Genomic DNA, 21,704 nt, shown 5'->3' on the forward strand with positions numbered 1-21,704 from the left:
TGTATGTTTATTGTTATGTAACAATTAGATGATTTAACAATATAGTAATTCTGGAAAAAAGGAGCAGCACCATTAAAAAGAATACATTATATATAAAGAGTAAATAAAGTCGCACCTAATCAGAAAAAAATTTTTTTATCGAATCATTGATGTATAAAAGTGTATAAACTTGGCAGCCATTTTAACCACTGACATTCATACAAGGATAAATTTATACCTAGCAGTTAACACATGTCATTTTAATAAATCAAAATTATAAAATGCCAAAAATCCATTAGGACCAATTGAATATATGTTTCACATTAATAACACTCTTATACATAGCTATCAGCCTAAAGCTATATGGAGAGTAAAGCAAGTTAATGAAGACAACATTGTACCAGCATCAACAAACCATAAACATAACGTTTTTTGCTTAGTGTAATCACAAATAAGGCAACTTTTTACCAAAAAATCCTTCAGCTCACTATTCTTATTACTGAAGTTATGGTGAATTCACATTGAACGAACACTCACACAAATATGATGGACAATAATACTGACAGTAGTTAGAAAACTAAACTTAAGCAAGTCAATGCAAAGAAATTGAATCTCTCAACCAAGCCACAGCAATCGCTGACACTGGATTTCAGTTAATCGTACGTATTTCGTGTATAAAATAAATCACAGAAAAATCATGAAATTAAACGTTTGCAAGAGCATAAAAAAGGTTAAAGTTCAACAGTTAAAGTAAACTTTCCAGTAATTCACACAATTATAGTAAGTGGATTTAGGTATCTTAGATATATTCTTGCTGTCGGTACTGGTCATTGGGTTCATTTTCTTCCAAAAATTCAGCATTTATCAGACTTGGTCTGGTTACTTTTAAGCGAACAATTCGTTGATTTTTAATCAGTCTTTTCTTCGCTTGCTTCTGTGTAGCCATTGTTACATCATATCCGTTGACCTGGAGAATTTTGTCACCAACCTTAAGTCCAGCTCGTTCAGCGGGCCCGTCTTTAATTACTCGAGAGACAAAAATACCGGGGTCGTTTGGAACGAACGGATTCTTACTGGCGTCCTGGTCTATTCCACCGCCGATGGCAAATCCAAGAATTAAGCTTCCATCTTGTACGTCTTTTACAACCTCAATGCATTCACAAAGAACTTCACTTTCAAACGTATCAACATACTCCGCCATTTTTATTAAAAAACGAAACAGTTACTTCAGTACTTAACTCACAATTACTGTTACAACTAACAGTTTGTAAGGTATAATAGCAGAGCCGATAGATTGCCTCAACACTAGCAAACGACACCAGTTGCCCAAACGTTGTAAATAAAAGAAGACAGGTTTTAAGTGACGTGGCTCCTAGCGCACGTAAACTGACGATGTGGAGCCACAATTTTAGTTCAACAAATTTGATTTTAATGACTAATTAAGCTGACTAACTAGCCTATAATGGTTAAATATTAATTCTGACAAAAGTTTTATGATCTGTTTACGTGCTCCAAAGATGCCTTTGGCGTCGTTTACAATATGTCAACAGGTTTGACAATTTGTCAGTGGAAATATTCTCTTTAAACGTGCTTTCTTGCACTTACGAATGAAACTGCCTGACAGATAAATTCTCAATAAATAGCAAATGGCAACTTTCTCAGGGGAAAGTCTAGTAAATTGCTGATAAAAGTTGCCACCTTTCTTTGGTAAGCTTATAAAATAAGATAAGTTTATTGAATCCTTTTGCAAGGTGACTAACCAAAGATTGCTGAATTTGTCATCTACTTGCCGTAATTGACATTCATTTTCAGTTAAAATCTCTGTTGGTTTCTTTACTACACATTGTTTTTTCAAGCATTTGAAACTAAATCAGCTCATCGTAACTTAGTCTGTGTATTTTGCTGATAAGCCATAGTGACTATGGCATAGTCACTATGGCATAGTCAAACAATTAGAATTGGTGTAAATTATTTTATACTTTTTTGGTTTTTGATTTAATTGAGTTTTTATTTGATTAGTTTTGGGTTTTATATAATTGAGTTTTGGTTTAATTGGTTTAATTGGGTTCATGAAATAACCAAAAACTTTAACATATAAGTTACATTTTCTTAATAACGTCTAACAATAGTGCTTTCAATCTAAAAAGGGAGAAAAGTTGCAGACAATACACGAACATTTTGCGAAAAAAATTGAAAAACACTGTAAGTATCTCGCAAACGCTTGATAAATTTTCGCCTGGTGTTACTGGGTCCAAAACCAGTGCCGCCATCTTTGGTAAATTTTATTATTCTATTCTTAATAATGTCTTTCGTAGTTTGGAAGCGGAGTTCTGTCTTCTGTGTTGTCTTTTAAATAACTTCCCAACATTCTTATTTTTTCGTCGATTAATTTGGTTTGGTCGCTTGAATAAGGATTAACTGCTCTATTCCTGGATGGCCTCTTAAAAAGTCCACCCCCTTCCAGTTGCAAACACAGCAGGCGCTTTTCCAAGTTGTTTACTTTAAACCCGATAAAATCTACGACTCGACGCATCTCCTTGACTCTATCTCGTTTGAGGTCTTCGTAATAGACTATTATATGAGAGGAACTCTTTTTCAAGTAGGAAATATTTGCAGACAACCAGCTGTTGGCCATCTCTTTCACAGTTGAGTTCCAATCTACGTATAAACAAAACAAAACTTAAGTAAACACTGAAGTAAGGTATAGCCTACTGAATGACATGCGCATGTTGATAATGAACGCACGGGATATGTTATGAAAAATGTCATGCAAACATGAATGCCATCAGTCAAAAATGTAGTCTATAGGTTGTGGTTACAATAAGAAAATTTTAAATTATTTTCGTAGATAAACCTGATTTTTTAAATATATTGGTGTTTCCAAGGCCGACATGAGAATGAGATTGGGGCCTGGTAAATTCGGCGACAATGGCATCAAATGGATTTCGAATTAAAATTATATTTTTAGATGGCTCACTGCCAGCACTGTGCTCCTTAATCACCAACGTTCTTCCGCTTGAAACGTCATCAAATTCTCCGAGAAAACCTAAGTGACAACATTGTGATTTGCAGAACGTCAAAAATATCGAATTTCATTCAGTTTTGGAGGAAGTAAAGTTTTTATAAACACATGAGAATAAAAAAGCTTTAATAGAATTTAATCTACTCTGTTTTTAAAACAAACAAACAACGGTTTTTGTCAAAGGTAAGTTATCAGTTCAACCAGCGTTGATGTTAATGCAATTGTTCATTACCGTACCGCCAGTTGCCAAAAAAGCGTCATCGTAGGCACTTCCCGTAAACACGCCGGTTGTACTTTCTATCAAGTGTCTCATCCAGGTATTCCCAGAGCCAGGAATGCTACGGAGAAAGATTTTTTCCGATGTGTGAGAAGGTAAAAATATACGAAGATCACAGCGGTTATCCTGTACAGCCGTGCGCCAAACCGCGACTGTGTGGGATCCAACAGTGAGGGTCTGGTTCAGTCGGAGATTATTGAGACGGAACCTGATATTACATGCGGCGATTATATATGATAGCAGTCATAGTACGTGTGATTATGCTTTGTAAAGTGGATAAGGATATTCCATTTTATACTTTGGCCATAACGTACTCTAAAGAATTTGTATATTCAACATTAGAATAATAATTAATGTGTTGTCTATGTACACTCACCTGTCGGTTGTATGCCCGCAGTGACACTTAGCGGCTGCAGTTATCATAGACAACGTTTGCTCTTTTCCTTCACAATACAAATAACACCAAACCGACGCGTTGTGAGCAGAGGAAGTGATCGACGCAGAAATAGTTTCACTTTGAAAGTTAGGAGGTTGATTAAAAATCCCCAGAAAATAACTTGAAATATTTTCTTCGGTTAAGGATTCTGAAAAGCGTCGTCGTAATTAAAATGAACAACTAGAAGTAACAAAACACCCAAAACAATTAATCTTACCCTTCTCACAAAATTTTGTGATGAGATAGATATCTGCCGAAATGGAACCGACACTGCAGTTGACCTGCGGATAAGTCAAGGCCTTTCTCTCGCAACTGTTGCTTGGACTTAAGATTTTGTAGCGAACAAAGAGCTCTCCGCAGTGACATTCTGTGGACGTCCAGGCTGCAAGCTGCTTCTTTCTATGAAACAAGTTTGTCTTGTGTCGAAAATTAGCGAAGATTCAAAATAAAATGGTCGTAGGTGTTGAGTTTAACGCTGTGCGAGTCAGAATAGATAATATGCTAAGAAAAGACGTTGCTTTATTAGCAAATATAGCTGTAGACCGATATATACAATACTTTCAAACCGAAACTGTCTGCCAATGTACTTTTGCGAGCAAATTTCAAAGCAATCCTGTGGTCGTTCGCTACTTGTTAATTGTGTTGATTGTGACTGAAAAAATGTTCCAGGATTCCTGTCACAGAAACATCCGAGATATCGTACTAGAAAAAAGTTGAAATACCAATCAAAGACTAATTTATTTGCAGCATGCTTTCATTGAAAGTCATAGGTTCAAGTTGTTCCAAACGTAGCGCAATATCTAGACATATACAGTGTGCCATTACTTTTAGTTTATCAAAGGTTGATCGAGCGTTTTATTCTCGTAGTAGAAGTAATAAGATGTTTACAAGCAATGTCGTACCTTTACAACGCAATCCTATTTCTGGTTTTGTCATCTTAGCAAAAGAGTTGGAAGTCGGCGTGAATTCATTGAACCGTTTGTCATCTTCGGAAGAATAGGGGCTAATCATGTTGCTTGATGCCTTCGGTCGTCTTGTGAAAAGGGGTTTATCATGTGTAGGTGAGGTAACGCTTTGCTCTCTATATCCAACGGCTGCAAACTTGTTATTCTGACCAGGGTGGCCGGTTTCTCTTTCAAGCCGCAAAAGCACTAAAAATCCAACCAAAATGGCGACGATCTTCATCCAAAACTTCATAACACTTTGTAGCTGTTTTTGAATCGATAAAGAATTATTGTTTTAAGCATTTCTTGTGTTTTTATGACGTAAGCATACAAAAAGCGGTTTGTTCATTTAATTCCGCCTTCCATGATTTTAAATAAGCTTCAACTCCAGGTACAACTGAGGCAAATAATTTTCAAGTTTGTCGAATTCTCCAAATAAAAATCTGTTGAAGAAAATTTCAGTCATTGCTACTGATCTAGGCTAGTTGTCATTCTTCTAAAATGTATTTAGGTTAATTCTGAGTTTATTTTCACTTGGTTGCATAGTCACGTCTGCTGTTCCATATTCAAGCTACTGTAATATAAGATAAGAAACTTAAGCTTAGACCAAAAATTTGGACTTATGAATTGCAAATGTCTTTTCTTGTAGACCTATTTGTCATTGTTATGTCCATCATTGAGCGATTTCTTTAGACTGTCACTAATACACCGGAAAAATCTTATGTCTCAAGATGTTTTTTGCAATTTCTTGGTAGTCTTACTTTAACGTTATAACTACAGTATATAAACCCAACTTAAATCTATCTTTTAATCAAAGTTTAATTTTAATTACTTCAATGACTTCGTTTGTTAGCTGGGTGTTAAACTGTATCACATTTTTTGGGTATAGTTATTTCATTAAGATAAAACAGCACATTCTGTAAAATCAAGTTAGCTTCAAACGATTTAGACTCGTCTTGTGTTGGGCTTCACCCCATACTGAACTCCTATAATCTAATACTAAGCTGTTGTACAATGCCCGTATTACGGCTTCTACTCTGATAACAGTGAAGCGCACAGGGATAGCAAAGCAGATAGGTTAATGAGTGTGTGTATAGAGTACATGCAGTTAAAGTTTAACCAACTTAAGCAAATACCTTATCTATGTAAATTAAATGTAACGAAAGCGCTTCATAGCTCGCACATACATGCTTCCAAAGCTCAGTATGTTTCTATGACAGCCAGCAAGAGACGTAGACATCGTTATGGCAAATATGCTAGATGAAACAATTAGGCTACACCATGTTGTCGCTAGCTTCATTCCAGTTAAAGTCAGACCAAACGTCACAGAATTGGTAGAAAAAAGCACCAGTCATTTTAAAAGTCCTAAAATTACTGAATGGAGAGGCTACCGCATTGGTCCGCCGTTTTGCGCTAGCTCGGTACAATGGCAGTTCAATAACTGGAGGCCAACGGAAAAAGATGTTTTGGTTGCTAGTTACCCAAAAACCGGTAAATCATATACTTAATGTTAAATATGAGTTTGAATTAAATATTCCAAAAAAAGTTTGTTGTAATAAACGATAGGCCGCCAATATTATACCGGAAAATCGTTTGTTAGAAGCCATTTTTGCGTGGCCATTCCCCTAATCTTACCGCCCATCTTTAACAACGGGCCGCCAGTCTCTTTATAAACGAAGAGATCGGTTGCAGGTACCACATGGCTGACCAACATCGTGAGGAATATTATTTACTTTGACCACATAGAGATATTAGAAATGCTGAAGTCCGTTACGCCAATTCATACCTACATAGAAGGAGGAACACGTACGTAGCGCTCATGCGTTTTGTTAGCAGCCGCTGTATAAGGAATGAACATGTACCTCATATTTCAGCGGTGAATTTCGAATTAATGCAAAAGCTTCCTTGGAAAAGGAAAATTTGGGGAACTCACCTTCCGGCAAAACTTGTCAATATGAAGAGACTGAAAGAAAACGGATGCAAGGTACAATTTAATACAAAGTGTGGGCTAAACGTTTATGGAAACGAGATGCAAACCGAAAGATGCGATTGACTTTGTACGTATTTAATTCAGGTTCTTTACATCATAAGAAATCCGAACGATCAGCTTTTATCTTGGTTTAAAATGTCAAAAACCTTTTCTTTTAATCACAACAAAGTCACCGATCAGTTCTATCCGACAGAATGGAATTCTTTCTTTGAGACCTTCGTTAACGGTAAGTTCAGGAGTGCAGTCGGGTAGGAACCGCGCTTTCAAACCTTTTTCTTAAAAGAAGTGCTGCTGAAAATGGCTATTTTTGGGGGTTTCCCAAGACACTTGGCTATTATTTCAAAAATGTGCGTTCCAAAATTTATATTTTTTAGCACTAGGCTACACCTCTGGGTGAGTTCAACAGTTACCAGGGTTCTCGCAGTTGCAATTATATTTAAATTGTGTCCACTTTTTGTATCGTTTCTCACGCAGGAAAAAAACCGCTACTTAGCAAAGAAGGCGAATGGTATCCAGATCACATCTTATCCTATTATCCTTACCGCAATGACGACAATGTCTTATTTGTTGTCTTTGAGAACTTGAAAACGGTAACTTTGGTCACATCTGCTTACGTCATGTATTTCACCAAATATCTTTCCTCGGTACATGTTGTGGCTACTCAACGACACACACAATGATACATTCAGTATTTTTAATGCTATTCTGTTCTTTTTCAGAAAACGAAAGAGGAAATAGGGCGCATAGCTGAGTTTTTAGGAGTCCAACGCACCGAAGAAGAGATAAATCATATTGTCCAACTGTCCTCTTTTAAGTCCATGAAAGAAAGCGCGACAAGATTTTATGAAGAACTGAAGTTTTTTCGGAAAGGTCTGAAATAGCACCTGTAACAATAACTAATGTATGTTACTGTGCATCATTGTGATGAAAAATTGCAACACGTATTGTAAATCCAACTATGATTATTTTTTGGCTTCAATTGATTGAAAAAATAACATATTATGATTGTTTTGTCTTATTACGATAATAGCAGACAGCCTATAAACTTACCCGCTATAATCAGGCAGCCAAAGGCAACCAGCTGATACTATTTATCACTACAAATATGTTGTTTTAGGTGAAGTTGCAGATTGGAAAAACCACTTCACTGTGGCTCAGTCTGAGCTCATGGATGAAAAGTTTAACGAGAAGCTCTCCGGCATCGACATCAAATTTACATACGAATAGACACTGATATTTAACAGCTATCGTCGACTGAATTACAAACACAAATGATCATGATGGTGCAAAATCGACGCCTTTCACAGAGCCTGTGGAAAATATTTCAGTATCACAAAAAATTATGGTTATTCGGTAGATGTTATTGATGCCATTGCAGTTTGCAAAACTAAGACCGGTTTTAATGAGACTGGAAAACGTTATGTTGAGTAAATGATTGTCCAACATTGACAAATACTGTACGGGATCATCAATCCGGGACAGACATTAATTTCAAATAGCCTACGTCATATAGTTACAAGTTCCTTTCAAAGCGACGGCTTGAACTGATTGAAGTAAACGCGATATTTTTTGAGAATTTGCCAAACGACAAAGATTGATTTATCGTTTTTATATTTCTTTGTGCTTACTTGTGTGATTTTATTTTTTTTCATTAACCCAGCGATCTGTTTGTACCGTAAAGTTTGTTTATAGGCTATAGCTATAGTGGATTTTGTGTTGGGATGTTTTTTATCAACGATCTTCAGAGTTCATTACACGAAATACTGTATTGATCATGAAGACACACTCCAACGGTCGCCAGCACAGGTGAAGCGCGAAATATCGATCGACTCTCGACAAGAAAATATGGCTTAGTGCTCAACAGAGTCTTTACAAAATTTCTCGAAGTGAAACAGAGCCAAACGACAAATCAAACTAATAACGTATTTAGCGTTTAGATCCAAGTTTAAAATATATGGCAACGTAGGGCAGGTTGTTACATTTTCTGCGTCCATCGCCAATATTTTCTGCCAAATAATTAACAGTTACCTGCCCACCAACGCCATGTTAATCGAAGGTGTTTCGTCGGTTACCTAAGTTCAATTGTTGTAGATTTGTGATGACTTTCTTGCCATCAAACTTAACATCGATTACGACTGATTGCCTGCATGGAAGTGTTATTATACAGTAATGATAAATATTACATTACTTGTACGAACACATGCTCATTGATCATCGTGTATGCATGAAATGTTCCGCTTCTTCGGTGAAGTTTATACGGTAATTACAATTAATATATTTTTATCTTTGAAATTCCGCGTTTCTTGGCAGATGTTTGTTTGCTCGTCAGTCACTATATGCGTGTTGTCGGCATGTACTTTGAACCGCACTGGCTATATAGATACAGTGAGACCTCGTTAATCCGGACCCCGATGAACCGGAATCCCCGCTATCCGACACAAAACTGCCGGGAACGGATTTCTTCCTATGCATTTTACCCCTTTAATCCGGAAACCCCGCTGTCCGACTCCGACACAAAAGTTTTGGAACAAATGTGCTAAATCAATAGCAATAAAATCCGATAAACCGGATTATTAACAGTTAAGCGAAAATGATTCACGATTGTCCTAATATAGTATGTAGTTAGTTGACGAAACAATAGCCGATTATCTACGCATAATAACGTTGCGGTCTGCGTTGTTCATCAATGTTGTTCGTTGTTCATAATAACGTTGCGTTGTTCATCAACAGTAACAAACAACGCTTCCGCGGTCGCAAAAAAATACGTACAGTACATAGGTTGAGTGCGGCAATCTATTGAAGACATACTGCTGCAACTCAATCGTGCTATCAGCTTTTGATATCGCATTGCGCAAAGATTTGAAACAGGTCAAAGAAAGTTCAAGACTGCTGGTCCCGCCGGAATGCTTCGCCATGCAAGAGCGGTTGTCAAACCGATTTGCGGCCGCATGTTCGTCACTTCTGGCTTAGAGCATTCGTCTTTAATACGGTGGTTCTGGGGTTCGACACTGGGTCGGATCATACAAAAAATATAATTTTATTTTAGTTGCTGTCCAGCCAGAAACTCGGTACTTAGAATTGGAGTAAGGTGCATACTGCATTTTTAACACGGTACTGCATTTGCAAGATTGATTGATTTTTTACTTTCCGATAATCCGGATACCCCGCTAAACCGACATTTTTTGACGAAACGAAGTGGTCCGGATTAACGAGGTCTCACTGTATATAAGATAATAAGATATAAGATATAAAGCTATATAAGAAAATATATCGTTTCATATTTGATATGGATTTGAACCTCCTTAAAACTTTTGTTTTACCACTCATACCCGGTGGTCAGAATTGTGTGAATTTTACTTATTTTACTAATTCTATAATAATTAAAGTCTCGGGGAGTTTTAAGATGGTAGCATATTTCTACTCATAAAGATCCATCGAAACACGATGGCAGGTTATAATCATCAGTATTTATTTTGTACGTTTCGAGTGTGTTTCGCTGCAGACTGATATTTTTAAACTTAAGTCCGTTTTTTTTCTGTGAAATGAAGCTCAGCCGAATTATTGAGTCTTTCGTATTGATGGTGGTTTGCCTGAACCATCTTAGCGTCATGGCTTATGAGACTGGCAACGTTGTAGTGGAAATAAGCCTACCCGATAGCGCCGGTCAGGGTTTTATCGGAGACGGTGGCAGCATTACTGTTGCTGTTATTGGCGCCTCTGCCACTGCCATCGTCATCAGTGTTTCCCAAGATTTTTACAAAAATTTTAACCAAGGCGTCGACAATAGCTACAGTTACTTTTCACCAACTTTTATACCATCCTGGATGAAAGCTGCAAAGTTATTCTCCAAGGCAACTATTACGTCATACCGTATTGCCCCGCGCAATGTCCAACAGTGTATGGTGTATGTGATAGCCCTGTTTACACGTTTATCCATGGTTTCTTCTTTGTTTTCTTCTCCGAGGCTCCAGTGTCGTTGCCTGACTTCAACTCAGAGTCAACTCTCCTGACGTCAACCATCGAAGAATTGTTTCTGTCGTGTGACTCCATCATCGCTTAGAGTTGCAAATTTGGCATTGGATGGATGCCCAACCAATCCTGGGTTTGTTGTTAAAATGGCTGCTGGCTTGGGAACAATAGTTGTTCGGCGTGCATATTATTTCAGGTCCCACTGGTAGCTCATTGCAAATGGGTCTTCAGCCATATTCGTATCAAACTCTGCTGGGAAGCTCACATCGAGTTTTGCAGCCACAGCGCTTCTATAAAGCGATACCGTTTAGTGCAAAAATGATCTGTCGTGGAACGGGATGGCTCAGATGAACTTAGGAAAGCTAATGACCAGCTTTGCTCTTCGGAACACCAAGAGGGCACTACAAGCTCTACCACCTATCCCGCAGGTAGCGCTATTCAGTTTACAGCTAACGACACACAGGCAGTAGACGACAACAAAACGTTCGAGAGCGATGTTGCAACTTGCAAACGAAACGTGTTTTTTTTCTTGGATGCACTTATTTGCGGAGGTTCTGTTCACTGCGGTTATTATAACTTGCTCTGTTTTTAGCCAAAATGTTCGCGAAATTTGTTGCACGACACCTCATCACCATTGCAATCGTCATCATTTTTTCCACTATTTTGCTTGGCATGTTTTGCCTGCCTCGCCTAATTTTTGGGTATTTCAACAGGTCGTAACATTCCTTGGCTTTTAGTACGCCTGTGTCTGAACTGATTTACAAACAAAACTCCACATTTTTTGAAAAGCGATTGCAGACAAAGAGTGTTTTGAAAACGAGAAATATTTTTGTAGACTTAGAAGTATATCGTACGGTAAGCAGGTTATAAGCAGTAAGCTGCGTTTTCAAAGTTTCAAAGGTTGTTTTACTTAAATTTACTCTACTCGTCCGTATCAGATGTGTCTGGCATGTTTGGCTTTACTTTTATGAGTTACGTCACGACAACACGCCCTGTGCAAAAACAAGCTGTATCGGATGTCTATGTCTTGCTGTACAGGCGCGATGTTGCTTGTTTGTGATTCTCAGTCGGCGAGAACAACAATTGCATAATTGCTGGTTTCAACTAGGCCTAATGCTGGCGGAAGATCGTTCTGGGCATAGGCTACATCAGGATGTTTTGCCATAATTAAATTGACTGACACAACGCACGAACAATTTATAAAAATTTTAACATAATAATTTATTTTCAGACCGAGGCGAAATAATATCCAATGTCCATGCAATGTATAGCATCAAGCTTTTCTTCGATACCGAAAATAAGATCGTTTAAGTTAAGCGACAAGAAAGAAGCTTTAAAATCGTTATCTTATATACGCTTATGTGTAACATAGTGGACTACGCAGTGTTAATTGTTTAAGCTGTGACTAATTGCTTTAAAAAAAGCGTAACACACGCGCCCACGATTGTCATGTGTCGTTATAAGCGACGCAATTATTTTTACTTGCTTCTGGCGCTCTTTTAATGTTTGTTTGAAAATAGACCGGGAACTATTTAAAAGCCGTTTGCTTTTATTGCCTCGGTGCCAGCCTTCGTGGTCACCAAACGTCAAAGATAAAACCTAAACACTTTTTGAGAGAGTTGGAAAGACAGGAACAGAAACGTGCTTTAGCTTTTTGCGGTTGCTTATAGCATTTGTTAAAACGACCTACAGAGAAGTTCACTGTCAGCATCTCGAAAAGGCGTTACTAGCATCCTGTAGGCTATATAATTATAGCAACAGAAAGATGGAAGTTTAGAGTGTTGAGACAAATGTATTGAACAGTTTTTGCTGTGTCTTAGTTGCAGTGTTTTTGGCAGTGATTTGTAATTAGGCCTAGCTCATTTCCCTTTTCAGAATAGGCTAGGTCTGTGTTCAGATTTTTGACCTTCTTTACTATAATCAATTTTAACTTTTTGTACAATAATGCGTAATTTAACTACTTGAGTTCTTCATACGTCAAAATTTGTCAAAAAAAAGTTTTTAATGTCAAAATTTTCAATTTTTAGGTCAAAAACTTTCGTTTTTTAAGTCAAAAAATAATCGCCGTAGTGATAACATACAAGTATCACGCACTAATTATGTTTTAGGGATTTTTTGGCATAGCTTTAGGGATTTTCTGGTTTTCATTTGTGAGAGCCCTGCGTCAAAGATAAAACCTAAACACTTCTTGAGAGAGTTGGAAAGACAGGAACAGAAACGTGCTTTAGCTTTTTGCCGTTGCTTATAGCATTTGTTAAAACGACCTACAGAGAAGTACACTGTCAGCATCTCGAAAAGGCGTTACTAGCATCCTGTAGGCTATATAATTATAGCAACAGAAAGATGGAAGAGCAATCGATTAAATTACATTACGATCTAGTAAGCCTCATACCCGAGAGATTACGCCCAGACGTTACTGAACTTGTGGAAAAAACTATTTCCGAGTTCATAAGTCCAGCCATAACTGAGTGGAAGGGTTATCGCTTTCCGGTGCGCTTTGATGCAAGTATGGCTGAGTGGCAATACAGCAACTGGAGTCCAACTGAAGATGATGTATTGATTGCCGCATATCCAAAAACAGGTTGGGTGTTAGAGGTTATGTAAAACACTGCGCGTAAAAGTGTCACAATACTTCATTACAAATTCAAGGCAGACTTTATTAAGTCTGGGCATGCTCTGCCCGGCCATGTATGTATACCGCATAGCCTACTGTCACAGCATGCAAGTGGGCCTTTTCTCTTTGCTGAGAGAAAGGTCGCAGAGCTGTTGCTCCGCACAAAGCTTGATCTTCAAATTTATCCGCATATCCAGTGCAATGGATTAAGTCACGAAAGTACCCCGATACACGTTTCGTAATACAGCCCCGCTATAGCAGCAAAGTAATACAAGCTGCGTGGGTTGACTTGTGTTGTCGGCTGCCTCCATATCATCTCGTACGTCATAGATAGACATTGGATAGACAAATGCTTCCGCTACGTTGCTAAAAATTGTCTTGTCTGAATTTCGATCAATTAATTACACTACGTAACACAATTTTTGTTTGGCTACTTTTTTTAATGTCCCTTTATGTATTTTTGGTTGCTGAGTTCAAAAATCCAGTTAGTTTTTTCGTACCATCGTTACTTTTTGAGATATTCAAATTTTGATGTAGCTGTAACTACAGCAAATCGTGTTCTACTCTTGCAGTAGATTTTAGCTCCACATCAAGGTTCTGTTTGGTTTATTAAACGCAAAAACCAGTTTAAAAACGTTAATAAGGAAGGCTTGAAGATAAATGTAACATAGTTTTGTCAAACAGTAAGAGTCGTTCAAAAATGTACTTTTGAGCGAGTTTTTCTTTTATGACTACTCCTGTCTTGCCTTACTAAAGACCAAATGTAGTTTCCCATCATTACACTATCCCAGCGGCCTTTATATCGTTTTTCCATTGGCTCAATATCCTGATGAAGTCTCTCACCATGCTCCTCACTGAAGTCACCTAGATTTTCTTGAAAAAAATCCAGATGCGAACATAAAAATGAAGTTTGACAGACAGATGCGACAACCCATGTTTTGGTAACTTTTGATCAGTTTCTCCACCAACTCTTTGTAATTTCTGTCCCTTTTATTTCCCAAAAATCCATCAACCACACCTCGAAATGCTTGCCACGCTTCTTTTTTTGTTTCATTCATTTTTTCTTCCAAGCTTTTACACTTTAACATTGTGTTTATCTGAGGACCAACAAATATTCCTCCTTTTATTTTGGCAAGTGATGGTCTGAGAAACATTTAACGGATTTCTTGAAAAACTTGTCCTTGAAAATCCAAAGCTTTGACAAACTGTTTTACCAGACCTAATTTGATATGAAGTGGAGGCAGTAAAACTATTTCCCGGCTTACAAGAGGTTCCCTAATAACGTTGTACATTCCTGGGGTTAGTTTTTCCCGTGCCGGCCAATAAATTTTATCATAGTGCTCACCGTCAACTCTACTATTCCACAAGCACAGAAAGCAAGAGTATTTTGTGTAACCACCCTGCAGACCAAGCAAAATTCCCAACATTTTAAAGTCACCACAAACATACCACTTAAACTGAGTGTAATTGATTTTAATGAGCAGTTGCTAGACGTTTTCATAATCTTCTTTCATCTGTAAGGAATAAGCAAGTGGAATTGATGGGTATATGTTGCCATTGTGAAGTAACACCGCTTTAAGACTTTTGGTAGAACTGTCAATGAAACGCCGCCACTGAGTAGGATCATGAATTATTCCAACAGCACAAAACAGGCCTTCCACATCTTTGCAATAGCAAAGGTCTTCAAAAACGTCAAAGTAGACAGAAAACTCCAAGTGCCTATTCCTGTGGGGTAGGCAGTACTCTTACTTAAATTTTTGCCCTATCTACTAGACATTTTGATTTCTACTATTTGAAAGATGAACTGAATCTAAGATTTACATAAGACTTAACTCTACAGAATGTAATCCTATGGCATACTTCTCTCTGTAAACACTAAACATGACTTTCGAATGAGACTATATTGAACTTAACAGGCTGAGATAAAATGAAAACTGAGATAAGAAACAAAAGCACATTCGTCTGCATTTCAAACTCCCACTCCCATTCACTTTCTCAAGTAAATAGGACGCCCATTTACAACATGATAGTGCTGACAGACACAGATCATAACCGCATAAAATACCTACAGTTAATGGAAAATCACAAAAAACGGAAATTTTTGTATTTTGAAAACGATCGATGATAGAAAAAAACTGATAGCATTTTTGAAATCAGCGCTTGAAAATCATACAGATACACTTAATAAATGTAGCCAAACAAAAATTTTTTTGAAGTTTGTTACGTAGTGTTATTTATATTAATACGACCATTGTTTTCAGGCGACTCATCTTAACCTTTAAGTTTTGCATCTTTATTAAAACTTTGCTTGTCGTGTTGATGGAAAATAGATATTTTTCGTTTCAAAGTTATGCGTCATTTACCCAGTTTTAATGGCTAGGATTGTTAAATATGTATTGTTGTGTCACAATTCTTTTTCAGGCACAACTTGGATGAATCTGATTGTCAAAACTCTCATCTACTTTGATGATAAAGAATTGCTTGAAATGCTCAAAACATACCTGACAAGGGTCCATACTGTGCTGGAGCGAGGAACACGTAACTTGTCATTCTTGCAACTTATTTCTTTTCTCAACTTTCCTGTTGCTTATAAGGTTAAACTAGTGCGTCTGATATTGCTCTTTGCAGCCGTAAACTACGACATCTTGGATAAACTTCCATGGAAGAGGAAGATTTGGGGAACTCATCTTCCGGCTCCTCTCATCAACATGGAGCGACTTAAAAAGAACGGATGCAAGGTGAGAATCTGCGTATTTGGCGCGATCCAGCGGTAATTTTGTGATTGTAAATTAGGCCTAATCGAATTACAGATCAGATCAAAATCAAAAACAGATCATTAGCAAAGAAAGATTTGGGCGACTCATCTTCCGGCTACGCTCATTAACATGAATAAAATTTAAAAAAACGGGGTGCAAGATATAGTGTAGTCGACGTTGGTCGGTCAATTCAACCCACGGACAATTCAACCAACAGATGTTGGTTGGGTCGTCTTAGGATTTTGTCGTCCTAGGTTAAATCATCCTGCATCCATTTTAGTCACAAAGAGCTCGGACATAGCAAAGAAGTCAATAATAAAAGTCACTATGAATTTGGATACTATACAGCGGTTCATCTCGACAAGTGTGACTGACAAAGATTTACAGTAGAATGATACGGCTTCAGCCTCAAGTTGTCTTTGTACGCAGATAATCTGCACTATAAGAAATCCAAAAGATCAAGTAGTTTCTTGGTTCCACATGACCAGAAATATGTCGCATTATAACCTGGAACCGATGCGCCGCCATTTCCCTAAAGACTGGAACGCATTCTTTGAATCGTACATACACGGTAAAGTAAAACGTCATACAATGCTGTCATTGCAAAGTTTTCGCGTAGGCTTCATGTTTTGCCTTTGGTTACTATTTTTGTCAAGCTCTGTGTTTTAAATTCAGGAAAGCAGCCACTTGTGAGCAAGGAGGGCGAGTGGTACCTGGATTATGTTTTATCCTGGCACACTTACCGCAACGAAAGCAACGTCTTGTTCGTTGTTTTTGAAGATTTGTTAAAGGTACACTGCATTGGTGTGAAGTTTGCTTAAAACCAAGCTGTCTTGCTGTCGTCACTGAGTTGTTACTAGTTGCGTCACTAGTTGTGTTGTTATCGTCTGTTTTTTGCCAACCTGAAAAGAGTAACTTTGAAACTTTCGTAGAATCCAGCAAAGGAAATCCGGAAAATTGCGAACTTTCTCGGAGTGAGGAGAAGTGAAGAGGAGATTGAGGAAATAGTGGAAGCCACTTCGTTCCGAAAGGCAAAAGAAGAAGCTCCTGACGTAGATCGTGCAATAAACTTTTTTAGAAAAGGTAGAATGTAAAGAGGACAAAAACATTTTGCTTAGACTTGATTTTGCGCGCCTTGAGTCAGATTTGTGACATAAAGCTTTAAATTTTTCCTTCGAAAAAAAATCTTGAAAAAAACGAGGAAACGACCGAAAAAACTTGACTTGATTCTTAAGAAAATTTATCACTTTGCTTGACTGTGAATCCCGTTCATTTCTCACAGACATGGTCACAACTCTGAAGCACAAATAACCTCTTGTCTTAGGTGAAGTCGGCGACTGGAAGAACCATCTCACAGTTGCACAGTCTCAACTAATGGACGAGAAAATCAAACAAAAACTGGTAGGCACCGACATCAGGTTCATCTACGAATTGTAGGAAGATGGCTGAATGTTTTGACTGCTTCACTGATCCTCATCTCCATATCAATCCTCATATATCACCATCATTGATCAATCCTCATATCCTCACTAATCCAAATTTTAAGCCAAATATAATTAATGGTATTTGAACTGGATGGATTTGAACCTATATTAGTTGTTGTTGTTGTTAACTTCGCTTTATGTGATCTCACTTTAAACGTATAGAGTATCGTTGTTTTTCACAAAATTACAGCATCTTTGTGAAACCCATGAAATGATTATAATCATTTAAATTCTTCATGACCGTTAATGATTGGAACTAAACTGAGAGTTACGCCTCAAGTTGTTTCCAAGTTCAAGTTCAGATTGGAGTCTGCAAGTGCATGTTTTTCTCATATAACTGTCGACTTGATATCTTTCATTAAAAATAATCTGATGAATATGTAACTATGGAACATGTAACCAACATTCGTGGCAGAAGTGGCCGGTACCACGGTACTATAGCACCGAATTCATCGGTAACGACAACGGTACCATTATTCTTACACACAGTATTGACGCGGGAGACCCTGCACCGATACGCCAACACCCGAGAAGAATGTCAGAAGAAAACAAACGAAAGCTAGATGAGTTGCTAAAGGACATGTTAAATGATAACGTTATTAGTCACTCACAGTCGCCTTGGTCTAGCCCAGTTGTGTTGGTAAAAAAGAAGGACGGTAATACGAGGTTTTGCATTGACTACAGGGCTGTCAATGATTGCACTAAGAAGCACAGTTTTCTTTTGCCACGGATCGATGGCAGTTTGGATCAACTCTCGGGGTGTAAATATTTCACCACACTGGACCTTAAAGCTGGTTACTGGCAAATACCGATGAGTGAAGGCGACCGTGAAGTCGGTATCGCGACAAGCGGAGTTTCAAGTAGGAGACAAGGTCATGCTGCGAAACACTGTCATATCAAAAGATGAAAAGCGAAATTTTCACCTCCCTTATTCAGGCCCCTACGAAGTTGTTGAGACTTTTCCGCCCGTAAATGATCTCTTTCGCAATTATAAACGGACGTTAAGAGTACATTTTAACCGGCTAAAGCTAAGCAGAGGAGACCATTATACAGGGATGCCATCCTATAGTCAAGCTAGTCGCCCAGAAGATGTCCCCCAGCAATTGGACATGCCATTGACAGGAGCTTACTTTTTTAATAACCGATCAAATGCAAATCGTCACGAGAGTAACAATTTTAATAACGTTCGTAACTCCCGAAATAACGGTCGTCTTCGCCGAAGCCCACGTCGCCCATTATTCGTTACCCAGACGTCGAAACGTATTAATTGTTTATTTGTGTGATGCTTAATGTTATGTTGTTGAGTACTTTCTTATGATTTGCGTTTTATATACCACAGTTTCAAGTATGATGGCATTTTATTTCGGATCCGTTTATATACCGTCTATTTTAGCTATCAGTCTCACGTTTATATACCCTTTGTAATGTTATTGGCATGAAGCGTGATTTGTAACCTACCGATACTCTTTATTGTGTTTGTGCTATTGCAGGGGCGGGCAACATACGGCCCGCGGCTCGCAGACAGTTTCCGGTCTTACATGATAATGTGGCCTGCGGCCACATTCTGCCGCAATCCCTGTGTTGCGTCACTGAATAAGTCCAAGTTTGCCAACCTGAGAAAGATGGCCATGAATCTACTTGTTCTGTTCGGGTCTACATACATTTGTGAGCAAACATTTTCGACCATGAACATTAATAAGACAAAGCTGCGTTCCAATCTATTCAGGAATCCGGCCCGCCAAGTACTTCATTTTCTCATATCAGGCCCGCCGACCGAAGAAGTTGCCCGCCCCTGTGCTATTGTGTTGGTAAAGTCATGGTATGTTTAAATTTTTTTTATAACAAGTTATTTTAAATTTTGCTGTGGTTTGCAATGTAATGTTTGTGTTTAAATTATCTGCATAGAAATGCTGTACCTTGATTTTCGTTTGTTTTTATTGGTGTGATATCCATAGTTTTTGTCACAAGTCCACCATTTTGCTGTGTTTAAAAAATCGTTTTGTATGTACGTTTCGTTTTGTACCTTTTTTATGTGGCCCACTATAACATAGGTAGTCGAAAAATTTTCTTCAAAATTCACAAATTCATCTGGGTAACAAAAGTAATAGCGGTTGCTTCGTGATTGTATCGTAGTTTTTAGTTGTATTTACCATATACTTAGCTTATAGCCAGTTATGCTAATTGATGTTCAAACAATGTCGAAGCAAAATTTATTGGAGGGGGAGGAGTGTTACGTTGTTTTCTGTTTGGTTTGAGGTGCCTTTGTATTTTCTGCCTTCGGCCAGAAGCACTGATAATTGTGATTACGCCTTGCCCGTTGTCGAACGAGTGACATTCTACCGATGCCTGTACTGCTGTGTAGACGTGCCCACTTTTTACCGTTTTGAAATACAATCCTATAGTTAACTGTAGGTCTCTTCGAACCAGCACTAGAAAAAGGCCGGTAACATGTATAGTTGTATATTAAACAACTTTGGTTTCTCAGAAGTCGTGTGGAACATGGTGACATTTGTGAAATCGACGACAACCAACAAGCACCATCTCCAATTAACTCGCAGACTCTGGGGTTCAATAAAACAGATTGAAGACAGGAGATTCTTCGTAGCTTTCGTCGTTGGATTGAACAAAAAATCTCAGTTAGCAATAGACCTTGAATATGAAGACTATTACGACATTCTTCAGATTTCCCATTCCGATGACAACCAGTAAGTCCAGGTCGTACTTGCTTGCTATATGTGACATGTTGTAGCTTCCGTGTAAAAATATTTCACAACGACAGATACATCGGTGTAAAAACACTGGCTGTATGAAATGGGCTTCAGAAAATCTTCCTTACAACTTCTTCCACTCCACATCTGATGACGACACGTGGTGGAGGAACGTAATTGGCCGGAGTTTCCTGTCATTTGTACCTATAAGTTTCGAGAAGTTTCTTTTGAGCCCCTTCGAAAGCCAAAATACAAGAACTTGATTCCCGAAGAGAAGTATTTGTGGCCTTACTGGCCGGCGTTTTGTTTTGGTGGAATGTACACAACCAGTGTCAACATTTGCGAGCAACATTGGGAACTATCCCAAATATCTATGCCTTTTTTGAACGTTGATGACGTTTCGATCACGGGGTTATTAACGAGTAGCTGGATTGCAACATAGATTACTCCAAGCCAGTGGTTACCAACTTTTTTCCGGTCGCTCTACGCCCCAAACCAATTTATCAATTTAACATATGTACGGGTCATAAGCTATGCCGTAATACTGTGTAGTCGCAACCCCAGTAAATCTTCTGCCAAATTATTCTGGAAGTTGTTCACCGGTTTCTTTAATGCGCCACCTCTACACTAGAAAACCAGCCTTTGCGTTGTTCTGTAATAATTTGTGACCGTGATATGCACTATTACGTCATAATTATTACCTTAATTGACTACTATTTTACAAAGTTTTTATGTAAACTTCAAGTTAAATTACGACATAGAAACATTGTAAATCAAGGTTCACTCTATGAAGTCATAACTAATTGTTCACAGAATGTCATATCCACATCGTTCGATGTCATAATAAGCAAAGTTTCAACTAAATGGAATAAAAATTGAGGAAACTTCACTATAATATTGTAACGATTAATTCTGCGGATGTTGGTAACACTATGTTTGTGATGGGCGACGATGTATAGGGATTTCGTTATAAAGCTGCAGAGAGATTTCTAATTCCTTCGCTATTTTGGTAATTGGTTAATAATTACGAAGTGAATATTTCACCAAATGTAGGTCACGCAGCCTGATGCTGAAGATAGGCGGCCAGGTTAGGAGAAGGAATATGCAAAAGTTGATTTTAATTATTTATGGTTTTATTGTATTTAGATTTCGATTAGAAGGTACATTTAGGTCAGGTTAAGATAACTATGTTATAACATCAAAGTTAGGTTAACAAGAACTGTGAAAAATAGCTTCAAACGCAGATTTTTTCCAATAAAATAACGGCAGCCAAATTGTTATTGGCGACTTAAACTTTCTTTTTACTTCAGAAGGTGATTGCTACATTTTGCTTAGCTATTGGTTGCGACCAATAATTAATTGGTGCAATCGTTTCCGTACCAAATGCAAGCCGCATACTCTACTGTTTGTGTAACCTTGCGTCATTCATGCGTTGCTTTTATCGATTTTCTCTTTTCATAAAAACGGTTTAAAACAAAAGCAGGCTCAGTTTAGAACATGGCTGCACTAATACACGAATCGGTGG

General features: G+C 38.0%; 4 protein-coding genes and 1 long non-coding RNA gene across 6 annotated transcripts; 2 read left to right on the plus strand and 3 right to left on the minus strand.

Annotated features, from left to right (window-relative positions):
• Positions 1-48: 48 nt before the first annotated feature.
• Positions 49-1,339, minus strand: LOC143459520 (tax1-binding protein 3-like). The gene has a single exon (XM_076956723.1). The coding sequence runs from the start codon at positions 1,178-1,180 to the stop codon at positions 779-781; it is 402 nt and encodes a 133-aa protein (XP_076812838.1). The 5' UTR covers positions 1,181-1,339; the 3' UTR covers positions 49-778.
• A 621-nt stretch (positions 1,340-1,960) lies between these two features.
• Positions 1,961-5,211, minus strand: LOC143459522 (sialate:O-sulfotransferase 2-like). Of its 2 annotated transcripts, none has more exons than XM_076956724.1 (7): positions 4,617-5,211; positions 4,281-4,416; positions 3,932-4,113; positions 3,655-3,862; positions 3,239-3,486; positions 2,834-3,025; positions 1,961-2,637 (listed from the first exon to the last, which is right to left on the minus strand). In XM_076956724.1, exons 1-7 carry the CDS (start codon positions 4,909-4,911, stop codon positions 2,276-2,278), a joined length of 1,623 nt encoding a protein of 540 aa, XP_076812839.1. In that variant the 5' UTR covers positions 4,912-5,211; the 3' UTR covers positions 1,961-2,275. The 2 variants fall into 2 exon arrangements, with proteins under 2 accessions (XP_076812839.1, XP_076812840.1); XM_076956725.1 differs by having other exon boundaries at positions 1,967-2,637; positions 4,302-4,416; positions 4,617-5,208.
• Positions 5,212-5,877: 666 nt separating this feature from the next.
• LOC143460094 (sulfotransferase 1C2-like) lies at positions 5,878-8,749 on the plus strand. The gene is made up of 7 exons (XM_076957482.1): positions 5,878-6,149; positions 6,351-6,464; positions 6,533-6,642; positions 6,733-6,874; positions 7,123-7,238; positions 7,368-7,518; positions 7,766-8,749. Exons 1-7 carry the CDS (start codon positions 5,903-5,905, stop codon positions 7,873-7,875), a joined length of 990 nt encoding a protein of 329 aa, XP_076813597.1. The 5' UTR covers positions 5,878-5,902; the 3' UTR covers positions 7,876-8,749.
• A 3,375-nt stretch (positions 8,750-12,124) lies between these two features.
• Positions 12,125-17,846, plus strand: LOC143460462 (sulfotransferase 1C2-like). The gene is made up of 7 exons (XM_076957957.1): positions 12,125-13,198; positions 15,653-15,769; positions 15,860-15,969; positions 16,417-16,558; positions 16,663-16,778; positions 16,920-17,070; positions 17,312-17,846. The coding sequence occupies exons 1-7, from the start codon at positions 12,961-12,963 to the stop codon at positions 17,422-17,424; spliced, it is 987 nt and encodes a 328-aa protein (XP_076814072.1). The 5' UTR covers positions 12,125-12,960; the 3' UTR covers positions 17,425-17,846.
• On the minus strand, positions 13,821-15,064 carry LOC143460464 (uncharacterized). Its single transcript, XR_013117890.1, has 2 exons — positions 14,451-15,064; positions 13,821-14,249 (listed from the first exon to the last, which is right to left on the minus strand). It is a non-coding gene; the product is annotated as an uncharacterized LOC143460464 (long non-coding RNA).
• Positions 17,847-21,704: the final 3,858 nt, after the last annotated feature.

Source organism: Clavelina lepadiformis, chromosome 5, assembly GCF_947623445.1.
Source record: "Clavelina lepadiformis chromosome 5, kaClaLepa1.1, whole genome shotgun sequence".
NCBI classification, from domain to species: domain Eukaryota; kingdom Metazoa; phylum Chordata; class Ascidiacea; order Aplousobranchia; family Clavelinidae; genus Clavelina; species Clavelina lepadiformis.

What these genes read in the sequence shown, in the direction of transcription:
- LOC143460094 (XM_076957482.1), top strand. Translation starts at nt 5,903, where the DNA reads ATGGCAAATATGCTAGATGAAACAATTAGGCTACACCATGTTGTCGCT. An exon ending in CTACATAGAAGGAGGAACAC is followed by an intron (nt 6,465 to 6,532) that starts GTACGTAGCGCT and finishes CTCATATTTCAG; the next exon opens with CGGTGAATTTCGAATTAATG. An exon ending in TGAAAGAAAACGGATGCAAG is followed by an intron (nt 6,643 to 6,732) that starts GTACAATTTAAT and finishes TATTTAATTCAG; the next exon opens with GTTCTTTACATCATAAGAAA.
- LOC143459522 (XM_076956724.1), bottom strand. Translation starts at nt 4,911, where the DNA reads ATGAAGTTTTGGATGAAGATCGTCGCCATTTTGGTTGGATTTTTAGTG. An exon ending in AATAGGATTGCGTTGTAAAG is followed by an intron (nt 4,417 to 4,616) that starts GTACGACATTGC and finishes ACTTTTTTCTAG; the next exon opens with TACGATATCTCGGATGTTTC. An exon ending in CAATATATTTAAAAAATCAG is followed by an intron (nt 2,638 to 2,833) that starts GTTTATCTACGA and finishes GTTTATACGTAG; the next exon opens with ATTGGAACTCAACTGTGAAA.
- LOC143459520 (XM_076956723.1), bottom strand. Translation starts at nt 1,180, where the DNA reads ATGGCGGAGTATGTTGATACGTTTGAAAGTGAAGTTCTTTGTGAATGC.
- LOC143460462 (XM_076957957.1), top strand. Translation starts at nt 12,961, where the DNA reads ATGGAAGAGCAATCGATTAAATTACATTACGATCTAGTAAGCCTCATA. An exon ending in TGCCGCATATCCAAAAACAG is followed by an intron (nt 13,199 to 15,652) that starts GTTGGGTGTTAG and finishes ATTCTTTTTCAG; the next exon opens with GCACAACTTGGATGAATCTG. An exon ending in TTTTTGAAGATTTGTTAAAG is followed by an intron (nt 16,779 to 16,919) that starts GTACACTGCATT and finishes AAACTTTCGTAG; the next exon opens with AATCCAGCAAAGGAAATCCG.